The 20,025-nt window shown below is 46.8% G+C and overlaps 1 protein-coding gene and 1 long non-coding RNA gene across 5 annotated transcripts in view; one reads left to right on the top strand and one right to left on the bottom strand.

Moving 5' to 3' along the window:
- Positions 1-6,554: 6,554 nt before the first annotated feature.
- Positions 6,555-20,025, bottom strand: part of LOC114877062 — a 57,699-nt gene continuing 44,228 nt past the window's right edge. The window contains exons 5-8 of the mRNA XM_029189177.2: positions 16,249-16,437; positions 11,608-11,800; positions 11,231-11,523; positions 6,555-11,148 (exon numbers count right to left, since the gene is read on the bottom strand). Of these exons, the coding sequence (XP_029045010.2) occupies positions 10,603-11,148; positions 11,231-11,523; positions 11,608-11,800; positions 16,249-16,437 (1,221 nt within the window). The 3' untranslated portion in view covers positions 6,555-10,602. The remainder of the gene's footprint in view (positions 11,149-11,230; positions 11,524-11,607; positions 11,801-16,248; positions 16,438-20,025) is intronic.
- Positions 8,468-20,025, top strand: part of LOC114877065 — a 69,241-nt gene continuing 57,683 nt past the window's right edge. For 3 of the 4 annotated variants that reach the window (XR_006830085.1, XR_006830083.1, XR_006830086.1), the window contains exons 1-2: positions 8,468-8,556; positions 13,366-13,509. This is a non-coding gene — a long non-coding RNA (uncharacterized LOC114877065). The remainder of the gene's footprint in view (positions 8,557-13,365; positions 13,510-20,025) is intronic. The other variant, XR_006830084.1, reaches the window with a different exon arrangement.

Here is a 20,025-nt window from a genome sequence, read left to right as displayed (position 1 = left end):
GGAAATTATGCGCATAGGGAGGAAAAGAGAAGGGCAGCAGCTCACGGCATCTCCGGTGTGCTCATGCATAATTCAATCAGAGTTAGACTAGAAACGTCAATACAGCTCGCAGATTATTTCTTTTCCCGGGCTGCTGCGCTCTCCCGCCTAGTCTTGTTCTTTCTCTTTCTCTCCGTTGCGTTCAACTCTCACCCCGCTCTACGGCAGGTTCGCGGAGGAGCGAAGAGGAGCAAAAGCGAGAGGGGAAAAGAGATTTCTCCTTCTGGCGCCTATCCGCCACCCTTCCCGCCGCACCGCGCCACCGCGCCCCAACCGAACCATCCACCATCCCCACCGCTCTTCTTTTATATTTTAATCAACTAATTCTGCGCAATGCGTACATTTATTGCGCCCTTTCGGTCGACGGTATCCGCCTACCCCTTCCCCGCTTAACAGCCACGGCTCTCCTCCACCCTCCGTCACCCTCCGTCCGTGGTATACTATGCCGCGTTTTAATTGCAAATCTCACCTCGTCCGCTGATTCGATGGGATTTTTTCGCTGCCGGCCAATGAGAACGATCACGACCGATGCCGGCTTTTGGCAAAGTCAATTTTTTGTCGCTCTTCTTTCCCGTCCCTCTACTCCTCTCCTACCTCTCGACACGCCGCTTATACAGCCGGGCCCCCATTTCCCACCCCCCCTCGATCATCATACCTGACTCGACTATCGCACGGGAAAAACACACCGTTGTTTCTCTTTATATCCCCTTACCGTTCCCTCCCTCGCCCGTCCCTCCGTTCACCACCCGCCCACCCCTCGATTCGTAATATTGTTAATTAAATGTCGTAACTCCGCTCTTTGTGTTTCGCAGGGCATAATAATATTAATTATCCATCGTCGCGACTCGTTCGTTCGAACGAGTTCCGATGCGTAACGCCATTATTGAATCGGATATTAATAAAATAGTCGGCGGAGAGAAAAATCTGTCGATGGAGAAAGACGCGTGTACGGCTACTAAAAACGATTCTGACACGCTCGTCCGGTAGCTAGGTACGCTTACGTACTTACGTACCTACATACATAACTCCGTAACCGCGTACATATTCCTCCTCGTTTCTCCTCGAAAGAGCGTCGTTGCTTCCAGAGAAATCCTGCTTGCGGGGTGGGAAAAAATATTGCATTACCTTCTACGCTAATAGTTTCCTTTGACGGCCCATCAGCGTCTGCCTTTAATCTAGGCGGCCACAAAGGAACTCATCCTTCACCCTCTCGCGCGCACACCTTCCATCCCTTTCTACCTTCGTCTCACTCTCGCTTTCTCGTGCCTCGACGTGGAAGCGCGTGTACGCGTATGCACCCGTAAAGCATGCGTTTGTCCGTGATCCGCGGCGTGCCACGCGCACGCGGTCGTTACGAGAGGAAAACAGGAAAAAAAAGGTGGAAAAAGGAAAGGCGAAAAAAAAAAAATAGAGAAAAGGAAGGAAGAAAGAAAAGTGGCGCGAGGGCCACGACCAGCGCGCGGCGAGAATTATCGGGGAGGTCGTCCTCGGTTACCGACGAATACATCCACGTGCGGCGAAAGGGGTACACGGGTATACCGAGAAGATTCGCGGATAGGACTGGGGTAGATCCCGAAGAAGGGGTTGAGATAGAGCGAGGGAGAGAGAGAAAGGAAAAGAGAAGCAGGGAAGCCGTTTTTTAAACGCGAACTCGCTTCGGCACCGCGAACCTCTGTGTTTTACACAGTCGAGGGTATGTTCTCCTCTTTTTCGCGAGCCCTGCCCCGTCCCACCCTCTCATTCAATAGTACCACCCTCCTTTTAGCCTCGGCTTCTCTTTTTCCAACCGATTCCAAGTGTCTTTCTTCGCCACTCTACATCCCGCTTTTTCTCTCCATCGCGCTCTAACCCTCTCATCCTACCTTGATACGATTTCACCCTCTCGCCTTGCTTTGCCTTGCCTTGCCTTGCCTTGCCTTGCCTTGCCATGCCTTGCCTTGCCTTCTCGTGCCTTTCCTTGCCTTCCCTCGGGCAACGGGATCCCTCCCACCCTCGTTGCGACTACCTTTGCCTTCGGCTAAAGAGGGAAATGAAAGCGAAACTGTTCAGAGCGGTGCTCTCACCCGATTTCGCCTCTCTTTCTAACTCTCACGCGGACTCGCGTTTCTCTTCTACCGTTCTATGCTCGTTCTCGTCTCTTCTTCGTTCTCTCCCCCGGCTCGTTGTATCTCTCTCACCGTTTCCCTTTACCTTCCTACCGCGTGTCAGCCCTCCTCGTGCCACCCTTCTAATTTTTCCACCTCTTTCACTAAAATTAAAATCAATAGTAGCACCACGTGCCCGGGGACCCTGCCAGGAACACCGCCACCCTCATCAGCCACCGCGTCCCTCGAACCCTGAAAAGTGCTTGGAAATAGTGCCGGTGGTATCGATACACTTTCTCTCGATGGCCGCGTGATTTTCGCGATTCAACGGGAATCCCTCTCTCTGTCTCGCTTATTCCACTCGTTGATCGCCTTTTTTTTCCCACCACGCGTTGCTGCTCCTTTTTTCCCCCGTGTTCTCTTTTTTTTCCCATGATTGAGTTTCGTTCAAATTCGTTCGACTGGTTGGAGAGCGGCAGATTTAATCCGAGCGCCAGTCGTGGCGCGAATAACGCGAAATATTATTGCATATACACGATCGAAACGAGAACAAGCCGCCACGATTCCGGTGCCGCGAAACGGTCCCGGAACCACGGAAGGATAATCGGTGTGTACCTGTTGTGTTGCCGCGTAACTGCAAGCCATTCGTTAAATCGAACCGTTTCCCCCCTGGCACGCCAGTGATCCGATTTGTTAGTCAAATTATTTCTCCCGATCTGGCGAAACTTTTCCTCGATTTCACACTTTCGCTCTTACTTCTCCTACGTAAATCGTTCCTCTAATCTCGAATAACTTTTCTATCAAAATTCGAGGATAAATCGTTTATCATCGTTTATCATCGAAAGGAGATTCTAGTTTGATCGCGAAACTTAGCCAGACGAAACGAGCGAAAGGAATCGAACCGAGGAAAGAATAATCGGGAAAAGTGGTGTCTTTAACCGGAAACGGAAATCCCCGGTTGAGGGCCTCGGGCCGACTACCTCGGTGCGCCGGACGAGTAACAGGTAAGGTTCGATCCACGGTTAAAGCATACAGGTGGCCGAGCACGCTTTCATCATCCTTTCCACGTGCGACCGTGTGTGTTCGAGTAGTCGTGTATGTGGTTGTCCGTGCTCGAGGCTCGTGCTGGCTGGCTCACGGGCATATGTTTACCGGCACGAAGACGAACAGAGGGAGTCGTATCGGATAAGAAGCTGCGAGAGGACGTCGACGAACGATGGGGCTGCCACCGCCGGTGGTTACGTATCGGAAAACCCACCCCCGGCCGACACATCCGGCGAGCAGTCTGTTTCGTTGCACCCTTCCACAACCACCGAGCCGAAGGTATTTGGCCGGAAGGGTGGAGAGGGAGGCCGAGTGAACGACAGCCATTCCGTTCCCTCAAGATCGGCGACCTTGCGTGTCCTGTTTGTAAACAAGGGGATAAACGACGAGAAGGGGTGGGCAACGACATCAAGGGTTTCGCTCGATTCCAATCAGGTGTCGTCTTCTCGATGTGTGTCACATCGAATGTTGTCTTCGAGTTCATTTTAAAATAGCACTTTTTTTTTTAAATGCCAGACCGTGGTTAAACGCGAGAGATTCTAATCAACGTAATTAACCTAGTAGACGAAACGCCTGACAGGGCTCGTCAGTTTCGTCGTGGTAATCGGCAACGATAATGTGTTTAGCAAATAATATGTCCGTTTTGTAACCATTGTCCGCTTCTACATAATGGTCGCGCTTAATTAGCAAAACCAATTAAAATAATTAACGTAAACTCTAATTTCGCGTCGCGTATAAATTGGCCGGTCGCTGATGCATTAAAACGGTTACGAAGGCTACGTACATCGGAAATCGCGACATCGATATTATTGAAAATAAATATTCCTCTCCGCCAATTTGTTCGCGTTTACCCGTGCACCGTGCGGAGAGCAACCTTCGTCGTTCTGGTTGATTTTTTTTGTTTTTTTTTTTGTTTCATTTTTGTTTCATTTTATTTCCTCTTTTTTCACTTTTTTTCCGCACTCTATGTTTTAATAATCCCCCGATACTTTCTCTGTCGCGCATCGATCAAAATTCAGCTGACCGGATTAATCGATTCGAACGGCGTGACTCTCGTCCCAATTTGTATACGGTTCGAATCGAACCCAGTTCCGATTCCGATGGAAAATACGAGCGCAAAGTCGTTTGTTCTCGTTTCGCTGGTGGGCAGGTTGGCGTCTGGCGAAAAAAAGGGGGATAACGGTGGTGCGTCGTCGGTGGGCAAAAAACGACGATTAACAACGAAGCGTCCCGCGGCATCGAGACGCTTGCAAAGCGTCGACGAGGACGGATCGCGTTGTCAAAAGCCATTCTCGCGGCAAGTGAAACGCGTCGTTCTTGTTACGAGGCTGAGCAACGGCGTAACCGGTGATCATACTTTTCACCCGGCTGAATCGTTTCTCCGCCACCCTCGTGGCCACCTCCTGCCACCGCCACCCCCCACAGCCTATCCTATCCTTTTATGACACCCCTTTTGCTCCTCCGCCGATTCCCGTGTGGCAGCGCCACCGACCTTTTCCTCTTCCTCTTCCTCTTCCTCTTCCTCTTTCTCTTTCTCTTTCCCTTTTTCCTTTTCTTTCTCTTGCTCTCTTTCCCTCTTCTCCTGTATTCCGGGATGCGAGCGTGCCGCCCCCACCAGAGCACTCCCCACAATGCGATGGTGGTATTGATTTAAAAGTACATTCGTGTTTTCATAATGCCGTATCTGTACCGACGCTCGAGCGCACCCTTCTCTGTCCCGCGTCACCCCTCTTTCTCTTCTTTCTCTTTTGCTTTTTCTTTCTCTGCCTATCTCAGCGATCCACCGTCTGTCTCTCTCTCTTTCCCGCTCACCCTTAACCTCCTATTTAGCCTCGCTCTCTTGTCACCCACGCGTAGGTATGACGCTACCGCCCTTTGCCACCCCTTTTTCCATCTTCTATTCTCTCTATCACCGCGTTTCTTTCCCTCCACGTACGTTCTCGATCCGCGCTCCCGTTTCCCCCGGCCCCGCTTCCTTCGTCGTCGATCCGCGGAAGGACGACACGAGTGGCGCGATTAAATCCGCGTTAATCGCCGCGCCCGATAATTCGATTCCACGAGTAAAAATAATTGGCCAAGAGCGCGGGTGGGCAGTCCCGTGTCCCTCGATTCGCGGCCAGCTAGCGTGTCAGCGTTCGTGGATGGTGGGACGTCGACGTGAAAGTTCGTCGATCGAGCGAATCGTTTCGGTTGCTCGTTCACGGGCCGATTTTTTTCTCCAGCACACGCCCGTTGACGCGACGCGACGCTACGTGACGCCAGATTGACGAGGAGAAACGGAAGTTGAAGCTGCCGTACACGGTCGACGGTCGACGGTTCGCCGCGAAGCGTGCCGCCGGCTCTCGAGAAGCCACCTTAGCGAAAACGAAATTGCAAAGAGGCAAGGAAATTAGCGCGAGGGCTCTGGCCGGGTTACAATAAAACCGCTGAGAACTCTTGTAGATAGAGGTACAGGGTTTTCGAGAGTTTAACAACGGGCCTCTCTCGTTCTCTCTGTCCGGAGCACCTGCCCCGTTTTTGCAATCGTCTTTAATATACAGTAATTACGGTGGTGCACGCGCTTGCCCGACCGGCCTGTGCGTGCCTGCCACTACGAGCCACTTGCGTCCACCACCGTTTCGCGTCTTTCACGAGCTAATTGGCTTTAGCTTGGAAAAATGTCGATGTATCGTTCTCCGATACTCTCGATATCCTTTGAATTTATATTTAACACGATTGCTCGCCGTTTGACTCGATTGCATTTCAATTACGCGTCGATACGCGGTGAGTTTTTTTTTTATAAATCTTCAATTAATTCAATGTATGGATGCGTTATAAAAAAAGAAAGAAAAAAATAAAATCTTACCTTCGTAAAAGTCCGTTGATCGACCGCGAAAATACAGAGTTGTCATTTCGTGGCTCCACCCACGCGCGATCATCAAGGGTTGTCGGCAGTCGGGCATTGGTGAATCCCAAATAGCGGAAAAATGGAGGGGATGTATTAGCGGTTTTTACTATTGATTACCGAATTAAAAACGCGCATGTATAATTCGGTGATATTTCGTGTTTCTCCTGATTCACCGTTGGCGCCGCCAGCCTCGCGGTTCAACCCCCTTGTGCTTCATCCCCTGGCAGGATTGTATCAGTCGAGCCATACGGCATCAATCCTCCGGTTCTCGTTTCCAGATGGCGGGCAATATCGAGGGTGAATAACGCAGTTCAACCCTTTCTCGCGAAACTACTGATTCGATCGATGGTTCTTCCGTTTCTGGGGTGTGCACCCTCGGAATCGCCTTACCGACAGGATGTTATCTTCCGTAGCTAATCGCACGATATCGTACCCTGAAAAAGCAATTAAAGTAAACTTTTAAAATCGTATTCATTAAAGGAAAACGAAGCGACTTTCAGTTCGTGTCCAATGGTTTATTTTGCAAAATAAATTGACATATACAACATGGTACTTTAGCGAAAATGAATGTCTACACGTTCGTTCTAGGACGACTTACACGTGTCGACTCCAGCGTACAACTATGCAGCACGATGGACAAAGTTACTTTCGGACTTTGATTCGTTTCGATCCGCTCCGAATTCCCTGCCTCGTGGCAGGAGGGAGCGAGAGGACAAACGTAAGGGAGGGCCGTGCTGAAACTTAGCCGAACGAGTGAAAACGTAATCCGCGATCGAAAGCGCAATATCGTCCAAGCCCAAGTTTAACCGACACTGCTCTCTGTCCGTCGTTCGCTTAAATTACTACGATTCGATTTTTTTCTTTTTCTTTTTCATTTTCTTTTTCTTTTTAATTGATCATATGGAACGGTTGTGTGCCGGGATCGCGGATATCCGCGTCTCGCTTAATCGTTAATTCGTGTCTTACTTCGACCAGTTTCTACGAGTAATTATCTCTAAAGTGTCCTTACGAGTTGGCGATGCGCGATGCGATAGAATATCAGAGCGTTTACGTGAAAGAAAATTGAATGGTTTTCCTCTTACAAAGCGTGACTCGGCCCCGCGCCGATCTTGAGCGTTCCCTTGACGAGAGGATACTTCTCGTTACACGAACCGTGCGTTTCAAAGTGCTCGAGATCGACTCGAAGACGACCTAAATAGTCGTCGATCGATCGACCGCTACACGGCCAGCTACTTTGCTGAGAATATTTCTAGAAATACGCGAGACATTCAGGTCTTATAGAAAATTTATACTTGTCCACAGTTAGACCTCTAACACCAGCTAGTAACAGCCACACGAGAATCGCTAAACCTGGAAACTAGACTTACTCGTTAGCAATGTAAAAGCGGGAGATGATACTCGAGCGTCGAGGAGAGATACGCACGAGTCGGTAAATGAATCGAGCCTGTTATTTCTTCTTCTTCTTTCTTTTTTTTTTTCTCTCTTAAGGGATCGAGATTACGGCTAAAAGATTCTTACGTACGGGGTGTACTTAGTCTCTAAATGCGCTATAATCTATCATCTTACGTAGACGGTGAATACTTTTCGATGAGTGTGTGTACGTGTTTCGTAGTGATCGCTTTCATCGGCTCGGGCTCGATAATGGCTTTACACGAGATGCGAACTTTTCGAGTCTTAGTTGCTTGCGAGCGACGTCGTTCTAATTGGTAGCTATTAAAATGGATGATTTTGAACGTTCAGCTATCGTGACGCGTAAAAATTCTGACGTATTGTTGTTCCCAGTCGGTCGAATCACAGTATTTATTATAGGATTAGGTGTCCCAGAGTTAAAAAAGGAGTTGCAAAGTGGACAGGGGTTCTTCATGGATTTTTACAATGTCTAAATGGAAAGGGCGTCGCTGGAAGCAACCGAAAGGCTCGTTTCTAAAGTACAATCAGAAGGACGTTGATTCTTACCGAATTTGTAGACGTGTGAAAGCCAAATGAGGCGCGACGAACGAAGAAACGAGAACATGGAAGCCGAGAACAGCTCCTCGTCCCGTGGATTCATACGCGGTAGCACCATAACAACAACAAACGTTTGCACTATTCAACGGAAGCGTATAAAATCTGAAATATTGGTAACGCAGTATCTGACACGAAACGTACACGTAATATAAGATCGTCGAGTAATAGTCGTTCGGCAATACGTTCGTCGAGTTGCTCTCGAGAAACCTTAAGGAACTATTTTGGCACTAGAATCCACGTTAACGTTAAATTTTAAGCCTCTGTTGTTGTTTTTGTTCGACTTCCTCGAGTCGCGAACTTCGTTCACTTGATACGGTAAACTGGTATAAGAGCGCACAGTCGATCAGTCGATCAGTCGATCAGTCGATCCGCTCTAGCTTCGAGTGAAATTGGTTACATATCGAAGCTGAGTTCAATCGTATCATTACCGGTGTACTACAGTGTAAGTGTTCGCGCCAAAAAAAGATGAAAAGTGTTTAGAAGTTGTAAAACCAGGTAAGTCTGAAGTTTTTCTTGCATGTTGTCTTTTATGTTTGACATTTGCGAAGTAGATTTACGTTGTAATGCGATGTAATACTTTGAAAAAATAAGTATTCGTTTTTATTGGTTATGACACTTATTCTTAACCTCTGTAACGTTCGTTATACATCGAAACAATACTCTATGTATAACAATACGCAAATAACATTGTGTGATTTTCTATTAATTATTTCAATACTGTTTATAACTGTTGATTGTTACTTGAAGTTTGATTATCTAGATCGATATTCTTTCAAATGCAACAAGTTTTGATCGATGAATCGCATTACTCTGTTTTCTACAATATTTTAGAGGTTAAGTGCGTACTCCTATACCGTCTTACCGTACTTTATATACCTAAGATCGTTTGCTGGTTCCGATTAATCTCTAGCTCGAGCTGCAGAGGTTAAAAGCGTTTTGTCGATGTTTTCTGTGTTTAACAAAATGCTTTTGGATACGATGATCGAACGTAAAGTTCATAATCCACGATCGAAATCTTACGTCCTACCGATCCGGACACTTAATAGCGTTCCAATTACGACGCTTAATTATCTATTTCGTACCTACGTGTTTGGACAATAGAAAATTCTTAGTAAATCTGGTTCGTCGTTTGTAAAACTGCATTAGTCGAATGGAACCTGTCGCTACGATTCCTAGAACCACTTAGAAAATTCGACGTGCGTGTCCCCAGATCTTTAACGTGCATGCTTATAAAAGATTACGGAATCCGCTCGAAGACTCTGTCGATCGGTCCCTTTAAACGCGTGTTTCTCGCAGAAACGGATCGTCGTGCAAAACGCGAGTCACGAGATCGTTTCTCAGCCTCGAAAGTTACATACATGGCGAAACGAGTTTTCCTTCGCGAAACTCGCAGCGAGGAGAAAGCCCAGCGTGATCGAAGGAGGAGACAAGCGGCGGAAAAGAGGGAAGGAAGAAAGTGACACGCGTTTATATTTCTTTCCCTATAGACGAAACTTTGCCAGTTTAGTTTCCAAATGCTTGCTCGTGTATCTTGCGATATCGACGACCTGGACGGCTTTTTATTTTCAAAATATTTTCGAGTTTTTTTTTCCTCGAGGAGCACAGTCCGCTTCGCTGATCGAAATTCCACAATTTTTCTCTTTTCTATTAAATCCTCGAATTTTGAACACATACACGATTGCAACCCCTCTCGACAAACAATTCCGCGCAACGCTTGATTCGAGTGCTCGTTGCGGACAATTGCGGTGCTCTCTTCGCGTGGTTGCGGTTGCTCCACGCACAAAACCACGGCCGCGAAATTCGCGGCACCGCGTTCAGTTCGTTAGCCAACGATTGTTCTCCGTGGGAGAAAAGGACGAGACTGGAAAGAGAAGGAAGGTAGAGATAACGGCGTGATGGGGGGTGAGAGTTAAGGGTTGGGAACCGTGGTTAGTCATTAGGATAACGCAGCTTCCTCTGGATACGAGCATTTTCTCTGGTCACTGCCAGCTTCTACCGTTCGCATCGATCCGCCGTGATTTTCTCCCTCGATGATTTTATCGTAGGCAAACTCGGACGTGACCTCTTTTTATCGCTCTTCTTCTCACCAGTCCTCTTCCGCCGCGCCGCTTGAGTTCTTCGAGCGAAACCGCTACGGTTAATGCAGGACACCTGATGGAACTGCTGTTTCTCTGATATTGCCAAAGTTCCTGGGAAAGCTTCGGAATTTCCGGGAGTTTCTGGGAACGCTTCAGGAGGATGGAGTCGCTCGTTAGCGTTGATGAGATATCTACAATGAGTTTGGACTTTTCCGTGAAATAAAAACTGTTAATGGCGTAGATGAAAACCGGTGGTCGTTTTTCTTTTGATTTGGCTCCCGTGTGAATATTCAGGGAAGGGACCTTCCCTCTCTGGACTTTCGAGGTTTCGTAGCAAGATCGTCCTAACGATGAACCGTGTTTATCCAAAACCCACGTAAAAGCGTCTCTGTCTGTCGAATCGGATCGTTCGATGTAGGATTTTCATCTGAGACGAGTCGCGAAGGACAACGAGCCATTTCCATTAACTCTCCTTTTCCTCGATGGGACTCACTTCGTTCTGAAGTAGCTCAAACTTTGTGCTCAGTCCTGGTAGGATGCTTTTAGTGCTGGTTTTAATTTGACTGTAAATGTCCAACGACTTCTTCCGGTCTAACTCGAGGGTCTCTTCGATCAATCGCGGTGGGATGCTACCGGAACGCTTGTGACTCGGCACAAAGGTGCTGCCTTCCGGTTTCTGGTCCTTTGCCCTGTCCTCCTTGTGCTCCGGCGTGAGGGTTCCATTACCCAGCTTTCGTTGCTGTTCTTGAAAAGTGTCCTCCTGAACGTCGTCTTTCAACAACGCTCCGGTGATCACTGGTTTATTGGTTTCAGATTTGCCGAAATCGTTGCTCAGCGCTTTTTGTTCCATAATTTCCAGCTTGTTCGGGGTGGCGCCGTTCACCTGGAGATTGGGGTTCGAACGCACTGTGTCCGTGGAGATGCTGGCGTCCGTCGAATCTTGCTGATCCATCGATCCACCGGATCCCTGCGAGGCGTCCAAGTTGTTCTGTTTCCCTTGTATCGATGGCTGAACAGAAGAACATTGATCTTTGTCGAGATGAAATTTATTTCGAACACGCGTTGCTCGATTTCAGATGGGGATTACTCACACTTTCCTCGCCGTCTTTCTCGATACTGGACGTGTTGGACACGTTCAGCAACGTCTTCTCGGTATCCGGAGACTTGTCGAATTCCACCCATTTGGATCCTCCCTCGAGTTTCCGGGACAAGGTATCGGACTCGTAACTACCACCGTACATCGGGTAACCCAGATGACCCGCATCGTACTCCACTTGATTTCCATAACGATAGCTGGGATTAACCGAGCCCTGGCTAGAGATCGAGAGATCCGACTGCGATAGACCCGTGTTCGTGCTTCCAAATAGTTTTGCTTTCTCGAAACCTGCGACAGAATAGAATACAGTTTCTATTGAACATAGAATCCTCGTTTCCGTTGAACGGGATCGTTAGAATCTTCGATATATACCCGGCGATCGATCTTCTGCAATCTCTTCTCTGTGAACTAGAGCTTGTTGATCGGTCACAGCAGCGGTTACGTCGTCAGAGGAACCTCCTTTATTACCCTCGGCCTCTTCGTTCTGGTAGTTAGGTTGCACCTCCACCACGAACGAGCATCCGTTATCTTGGTACCTACGATTTTTATTATCCTCCATCGTCACCTGTAACACGAAACAAACTTCGTTAACTTCTTCTCAGGACTTTTTATTTTTCATTAACCGACGCATACTCCATTATCACGACGATAAAATGCGTTTATTACTCGTGCTGTAAAAAGATATCCATGGTACGTATTAATCGTCGTTGAAATTTTATATGGATATAAAGGATAATCCAACAAAACGATATCTGTTCTTTCGTAGCCGACACGTCGAAACTAGAAAATTAATTTCCACCCTCGTGGATTTCCCGGCCGATGTTTCTAGTTTAGAGGCAGACCTAGCCGCGAGGCGTATATAAATGCAGCTGGAAGTTAGCCGACTCGACCGCGGAATTAGTTCCTCACTGTTGTTCGTTCTGTTGCAATTCCAACACGTTTCTCGCAAACTGGACCTGAACGAGCAACATTTTCCTGCGGGGCACGTCGCTCTCGCGTTCCGGAGTATCGAGAACGTCGAAGAGGAAACGTATTCACGAAACGACAGCTGAAAACTCGACCAGTCTCCCGATGGTTGCCAAACGGTCGTAAACAAAAGTATCGTGTCGCTGGAACGACGTATCTTTTATGATTCATAAATCCTGCTGGAACGAACCTCTAGTCTCGCAAGCTTTATTTCTATTTCAGCTATATTCTCGACGCTGTTTCGGTGGATCGATAAGCTCCCTCGATAGGGGTGCGTCGGTCTATGAAATTTTCGATTTTCTCAATTTTAATTGAACATAGTAGAGCGAATTGAACAGCGACAGCCAAAAATGTAGTCCATCGATCACTATCTGTTAGATATTTCCACCAATATCGTAGACTTTCCAAAGGAAAAGCGGTTCCATTGATCCATAAAGACCTTTTAGCGTGGAATCACGTCGCGTTCACCACGGGGTCGTTCTTCAAGAAACTTCCCCGAGTGCTCGTGGTTAGTAGTTCAACAAGGGGAAACGGAATCTGTCGAACCGATAGCACCTTTGTCGTTCCTCCAAGTCTGAAGGACAAAGAGGCGTCATCAGGCGTTAAGAGAAAAAGAAGAAAAAGCAAAGTGACTTCTATTTCACGATTTCTCTTAGAAAGTAACTCCCGGAGGTGTTGACTCGCGAGTCTCGCAGTTTTTCACGACCCCCCATCGAAGTGTCCACTCACATTCCTACGATGGATCAAATCGACGAATCGTCCGCTGGAGACGGTCCGTAGAATCCTGATGACGCGTGACACGAGAAACCGTAAGAATCCAGCAAGTGAGAAAATAGGAAAAAGTATATCTCTAGGGGATTGTAGTAGGAAGAAAAAGAGGGTGTTTGTCCAGGCGAAAAGGAAAATTGGACGGTGTCGCCATTCGTTCCACTTTGGAAGTCTAGCTCGAAATCTCAGCTAGGTAGGAGAAAGTCGTAGTAACCGGGACCATTTTCGAAAAGCCGAGTCTCTGGAAACAGCCATAATTCAGAGACTCGGGACGCTTCCACTTTCGAGTGGCTTACGAACACGAGCAAAGGGGAAGCCCACGATGAGTTGTTACTCTCCCACTTTCTCCGCCTTTACCTGGCACGCGATTATTAAAGATCGCACTTTATGTTTCAGCAACGAGCTGCGCGAAATTGCTGTTTATTCGGAAAGTGGACGGGGAACATGGACCACAAATTGAATGCAAATACCTTGGTGAAAATTCGGCGAAGAAGCTGGCGATAGCTGGATGGAGCAGATTAAAAGCAAATACATATGTAGGTGAGCAGTATACCCTAAGAGATGCGACGCAAAGGTAGGTCTATTTTGCTAGAAAACTGTTTTATGTATAATTATCTCGTTTGAGATTATGCTACCGATTTTGAGACAACCTGTATACTGTCTACGATATGATCGCATTACGATATTATATGTATAAATATGTTTGCTTATCGAGATCATAAGGGGAACGGTTCGCCGAGAATTCAATCTTCCACGTAATAAATTAATCGATGCATAATAGGGTGCGAGATTACCGATCACGCGTTACTGATCCCGGATGCTCTACTAAACGGTTGACGCGCAGTTCGTGCCCCCTTCTAGCCGTTATTTATACCGGCTGCTAGTTAATAACCTTTTATAACCCAAATTATTTCTTTTGTTTTTATAATCTCTCGAGCCGCTGACGTTGAAACCAATCGAAAACTGGTTATTTTTATTTGATTCGGGAGAATAAAAATAATGACAAAAAAATCGATGGAAAAATTTAGCCAGATCAGGACCGGGAATTCTTGATTTCCTCGCTGTTCTCGGCGATCGGATAAAGTTTTTCAAAGAAGGGAAAATATCGGAGCCTCGGAGGGTCGATTTCTCCCTTCGATTTGATTCGACGTAGAAGAAACGGATGCGATAGACTTGAACGGAGAATAGTCTTCAACGAAGCACGCTTCATTCGAAAGAAACACTTCTAGCCTGGGTAGTGTGAGTGTTTCTCGAATTCTGAGGGTATTCCACGCGACCAAGGGTGAATACCGCGTCTTGGCGCCAAGCCAAGTATTACGTCCAAGCATCCCGGGCATCCACCCCTTAAGACCCCTTTCGTTCCTTGTTCTTTTTTATTTGTCCTCTTGCTATCGTGCGATTTTTACATTCCTTCGAGGAGGAAGCATTGTAAAACGCGTGTGTTCCAAACACTTGTAGTGCAGAAACAACAGATTTATTTATTTTTATCTTGCTCGCGTTTCCAATCGAAACAATTCAACAACTCGAATTTTCCACGGTGACAAATTTCTCTGATGATAATCTTCTTCTTTCGGACGATATCAGCAGATCGCATCGGTTCATCACCGCGGAAGCACGGACATTCAACTTCCATGTACGCGTCCCGAGCCGAGACAAGTTGGTTCCGCTTATCTGTCGATTAACGGACTTGCTTACTCCTCGTACTCGGGCTACGCGAAGACTTACCTCGGATTTAGGGACTCGTTTTGGGGATCCACGCCCTTTCGTTGTTCGATCGCGTCCCATGGTTTAGAGTGTGCGTAGCTTGATCGTGTACTCGTGTCAGCCAGGGATAAAAAGAAGAAGGGACAAAGTTTCGATCGAAGGTCCTCGACTGATGCTTGTCTTTGAACATTCGGCTCGTTCCTCGGGGGATTCTTCTACCTGTTAGTTGTCGTCCTGTTTACGTGGCTGGGTAAATAGAACCCGTGAGAATAAGATTACTCTAACAAAGTTATCGAAGCTGGACCAAGTTTCGCGAGTTTAGATGTATTTTCTGCTGAATTCGCCGAGAAATTACTAATTCCAAGATTAATTTTGACGCATTCGAACAGTTGCTTTTAATAAACATCCACTTTCGTATTTACTTTCAAAACATTTCTTCAATGAAATTTTGCCGTAATCCATACGGGAGGAGAAGGAAGTAACGTAGCGGGTTACGAGGATCCTCGGCAAGATGAGTTTCCACGGATAAGCCTGAGCCCGTAAGTAGGACGATAGGCGGAGGCGAAATTGCCTGGTAACCTTCGACCTTACAGGGCCGTACGAGTCCTGATAATTGCGAACCTGTTATCCCTGTCAAAGGGGAACCAGTGGCTGACCCAGCTGCACGAATCTCCGAGCGAAGGATCGATTTCACGGATGCCCTTGTCGACTCGCTCGAACAAAAGCAGGTATTAATCTCGCCTGGTCCACGCCTAGTCCCTTTTCAGCGTGAACACGCGATGGGAAATCTTGGATAACGGTGAAAAAGTGTTACACTGATACAATAGTAACGTAAGAAGTTCCCAATAGAAACAAATGTTGCGTGTAACGATCAGGTTAATTGGTTACAAGCAGCAATCTATCGCCCCATTTTCTCCACCCGATTTGTCGATTCGTCGACCTTACCGCACCTGTTGCACCCTTATTGTACCTTGGATGCCGATTATTCCGTGTCGCGACTTACGCGACGCAACCAGTAGAGGAGCCAGGAACCTTTGTTTCCTCGTATCTCGGTGAGTCGAGGGTTCTGGGACACCTGGTTGGATAAAGGACCGATCGATGTTCGGTTAAACCCACCTCTTCCTTTCGAGACGAGCTTGAATTTCCACCCTTTTGAACGATCGATTTTCCGAAATTAATCGCGACTCCCTTTTTTCAAAGCTAATCAATAATTCTTCTCCTCCGTGCCTTGAACCAGCCTCGTTTTTCGAGCGAATTAACCGACATTTCGGTTATTACACGCTGCACGAAATGTTTTCACCCGTTTTCCACGTTCCAATCCCCTTCGCAATCCATAGCACGCGAACCACTAATGAACCTGGCGTCCAATTATCGACGAGTTCCATTTAATTGGATTCATGGAAGAAGTCCTTTGTCCGTCAACAAAATCGAGTATTCACCCCCTTGGCGAATCGACCGTAAAAATAGTTCGCGTCTGTGCCGAATATCGACGTCGGATCGATCTACAAGAATACTGTTCCTCCGCGTTGACTTTTGCTCGCGGATAATTCCCAACCTGGTGTTTAATATACTCACTGCTCGTTCCTCGGTCTCTACGATGAGATGGTTGTTCTTGAGGGTGAGCGTAATGATGTTCCCGTTGGAGTTTTTATTGGTATGATTCCCTGGGGGAGTGTATTCCACGGGGGTGGCGTTAGCTACGTTTACCTCCTCCATGACTTCGGTCTCGCAAATGTACCTGGGTCCATCGAGGCCGTTCACCAGCTAAAAGCAGAATAAAAATGCTGAATCGTAAGAAACGAGAAGAATTTAGCATAATTGGTATAATTTGTTTCTATCTGCTGCGATCGTTCTTAAAATTTTACGAAACGACTCTAAAGGAAAAGGTGGCGTTACTTTGGTCTAAAGACGGAACGTTTCGAGGCGGAGAACCGGTCATCCACACCTTGAACGGACACGTAATCGCGTGGGTCGGCTGTTACGAAGTTGCAAGGTCCAGGATCTGGCGTTCTCTGCGGCCAGCCTCGGCCACGATTAAAAGTTTTTAATCCGAGAATTTACAGCGGCGCGAGAATTCCGAGTAATTCAACGGAATTCGCGGTAGATTTACGAGGTGGGTCGCGTGGATAAACGCGCCGCGACATGGTATTTCTACTTTTAAACCGCGCCAATTCGATTCCTTCGAGCGAGAACTTTTCTCCTACGGCGTGTTACGAAGTGGAAAAAACTGGGTCAACGACTGCGAGATACTATCGGTTTATAGGCCCGTAGCTACGTTTCTAACCCTTCTTGATGGATGCACACGGCCAGCCTCCGCCCCGATATCCTCGAGCCACAGTTCCCGGTGTGATCCTGAATAACGGAAGAGGGGTTATCTGTCAAGGAAATTGACAGCGAAACGGAACATCCCGCCCCCGTTACGCGACTTCGTTTCCTCGGCTATCGCTCGAAACAGAAATTCATCGTTCCTTTTCTCGCTTAGTTGAGCGCTGATCGAGCGGAATTTAATTCATTTTCTTCCAATTCCACGGATTTACTACCCTTTACAAAAACGTAACAAATAGGATACAAGGATATTAATTGATGTAAGAGTTTCAATTCTTGTGAGTGGATGTAGATTCTAGAAGGAATAGAATTTACAAGACAAAGGTTTTATTCCCTTGCGAATCAAGCGAGCCTGTTCGACAGGACTTTCGGATAATGAACAACGAATGACGCGGCAAGTACGACGTCCGATAAGAACAGATAACGGTACAATAAATGGTATCAAGAGGCACGCGAGATGTATAGTAACTTCGTCGCAAGACCGTCGGTCACCTTATCGGTAGATGAAGCATAACGAGAAACTCTTATCTCGTCTAATCTTTCTGCAAAGGACACGTATCATAAGGTTTCGCGTTTAACACGACGAATATCTCGTTGGAAATTCTATGATATTGTCATCGTCGTTTTCTTTCCTCCCTTTCGTTTTTTTGGGACGAACACTTTGTGCCCGACAAATAACCACGTCTACGCTCAGCAGATTTCTTCGAGGTCTGAAATAGGATCTAGAGGTGCAAGGAGATCTCTAAAGCAGTGCAACGCAATCATTTATATTCCCTTTACGAACATCTTGCGAGCTGACTTCCGTCGTCGGTCTTCATTTTTCTGTAGGTTTTCACCTGGCGCCGTTGACGTTTCATCTCGTTATAAAGGAGTCGTTTCACCCTCTTCGACGCTCCCCTAGGGAGGGCGTGATATCGAAAATGGGACGGAAACAGCATCGATAAAAATTTAATATTAATCCTAGGACGGTTCTTCTTTCACAAACTTGACGTGAAACGTGTTACTCCTTTCATTATTTCCCAATCATCTGACTAAATTAAATTCCCCAGTAATCTCATAGTCTGAGTTATCAACAATGCGTTATCTCGCGAGGGCGGTGGTCTTCGCGAGCGTCGCGCAACGAAGGGGTGCGACCTCGTTTTCCGAACTCTGTCGATCGAAGATCTGATTGGTTCGTTGCCTCCTTCGATTCTCAACGATCGTCCCTGATTCCAGAAAGGGTGAACGCGCGGGGCACGTTGTTCGAGAGCGTTCGTTAAAGGGGCGACATCGAGAGGTAGATAATTTCCGGCCTCTCGGTTCGTCCTTAACGACTCTCCTTTTATTTCGATTACGAGGAGACTCGCGATCGACGAAACTGGGCTAGCTGTTGAAACGTTGGCTCGGTATCCCGACGAAATTACCGACTCGGCATCGAGCAGTTCCGGTGAAACAGAAAATACATGCTTCCCTATGGGGAAACGAGAAAAGCAAACGTGCAGTTCCCAGTTTCTAGAACAACCGTCGCTCTATCGGAAACGAAGAAATCGCCAATTTAAGCGAGCCGGCGAACGTCTGTAACTAATGTTACATTTCGAACGACCGATATACGTTTCCCTCCTTCCTGGCAATTCTTATCTCTACCCTTTATCGGTCCTTGCACGAGTTTCTTGGAGCACGTAGAGCACAGTCTATGCAATATAGAACATTTCTCGTGCCTCGATACAAACCGGTCGATCTGGGACACTGTCGAGTTCGAAAGCTAGCGTATCCATAGAAGAGGGGTCTTTTGATTTAAATAATTGCTGGTTCGAGCACGCTGTAAGAGGCTGCTTCGTGCAACTTTGTATTCAAAGGTACAATACATTCCGGTATCCTCGAAACAGCATCGCTGTTAACGCTTTGACGAGATCGCGTGTTTCATGGGATCATTTAACCCTCTCGATTCAACGCTTCCCACCGGTAGACTAAAGTCTCTTTGCATGCAAATTGTTATAGTTTTCAGTACGTACAATTTTGTTTCGCGAAGATTACATTTTTTCTTTTGGATCTAACGAACGATGGTAGACAGAATCATGGTGCATCAGATCGATTACAATCTTCTGGATGCTGGTAGGAGATTAATGCGATTTCTCAAAGATCGAAAAGACGAGAAGGGGATCCAATTGCTACCTCCCTAATTACCCGGCTGGAACCGGGCCATCGGACTGGTAGTTAGCGTAAGAAAGTTAGCGCCTATGAACCGGACACACCGCGGCAATTACGAAGAAACTCCTCGTGCAAGAAAGTAACCCAGCAACCGGCAATTTACTGGAAATTCTTGCCACAATTTTATCGACACGCGCAACGATTTCTGCCCATTATACGACCCTTATTCGCGGGATTCGCGAATTCGATGACCAAAAATGAAGCTCCTCGAACTCGGTGCTCGCTCGAAAGAGTCACGTACCGTGTTAATTACCGCTGTGAATACAGCTTCCTCTTCATCCCGTTTTGACATAAAACTTTGGGGAAATATTGACATGAATTGAAATGAAATTCGTGTAGAGACGTTAGAGGATACTCGAGGCTCAACATATTTGCCACGAGTGATAAAATAGAAAAGTATTGGGAGAAATTGGCATCTATACATATTCTTGGAATGGCCGATGAACGCTTGCCAAAACTAGCTTTTCGCTATAAACCGGCTGGAAGAAGGAGCGTCGGACATCCAAAGAGATGGATCGACGAATCGAAACAAGCCAAAAAGTCTACTTCGTGAAAAAAGTTACAACTTGAAAAGTCCCATTCTGTGTTTGATATTCTGTTTATGTATAAAGCACCGCGTAATACCATCGCGTGTTCTGACATTTCAATGCTCTTAAAATTCATCATAAAGACTTCAAGCATCATACGCTTTTGAATTGAGTCTTCTTTCTCTAAGCGTTCAACCATTTCGCCGCGGGCTATTAGTTGCATAGAATACAAAATTTTCCTAAGAGCCTTAATTTCCAGCTATTACCCAAAAAGCTCTTTTCTGAATTAAGAAATTATTCGCTGAATAGATAC

Source organism: Osmia bicornis, chromosome 14 (genome assembly GCF_907164935.1).
Source record: "Osmia bicornis bicornis chromosome 14, iOsmBic2.1, whole genome shotgun sequence".
Classification (NCBI taxonomy): domain Eukaryota; kingdom Metazoa; phylum Arthropoda; class Insecta; order Hymenoptera; family Megachilidae; genus Osmia; species Osmia bicornis.
Note: the sequence above shows the minus strand (reverse complement) of the source record. Positions and strands in the feature narration are given on the sequence as shown.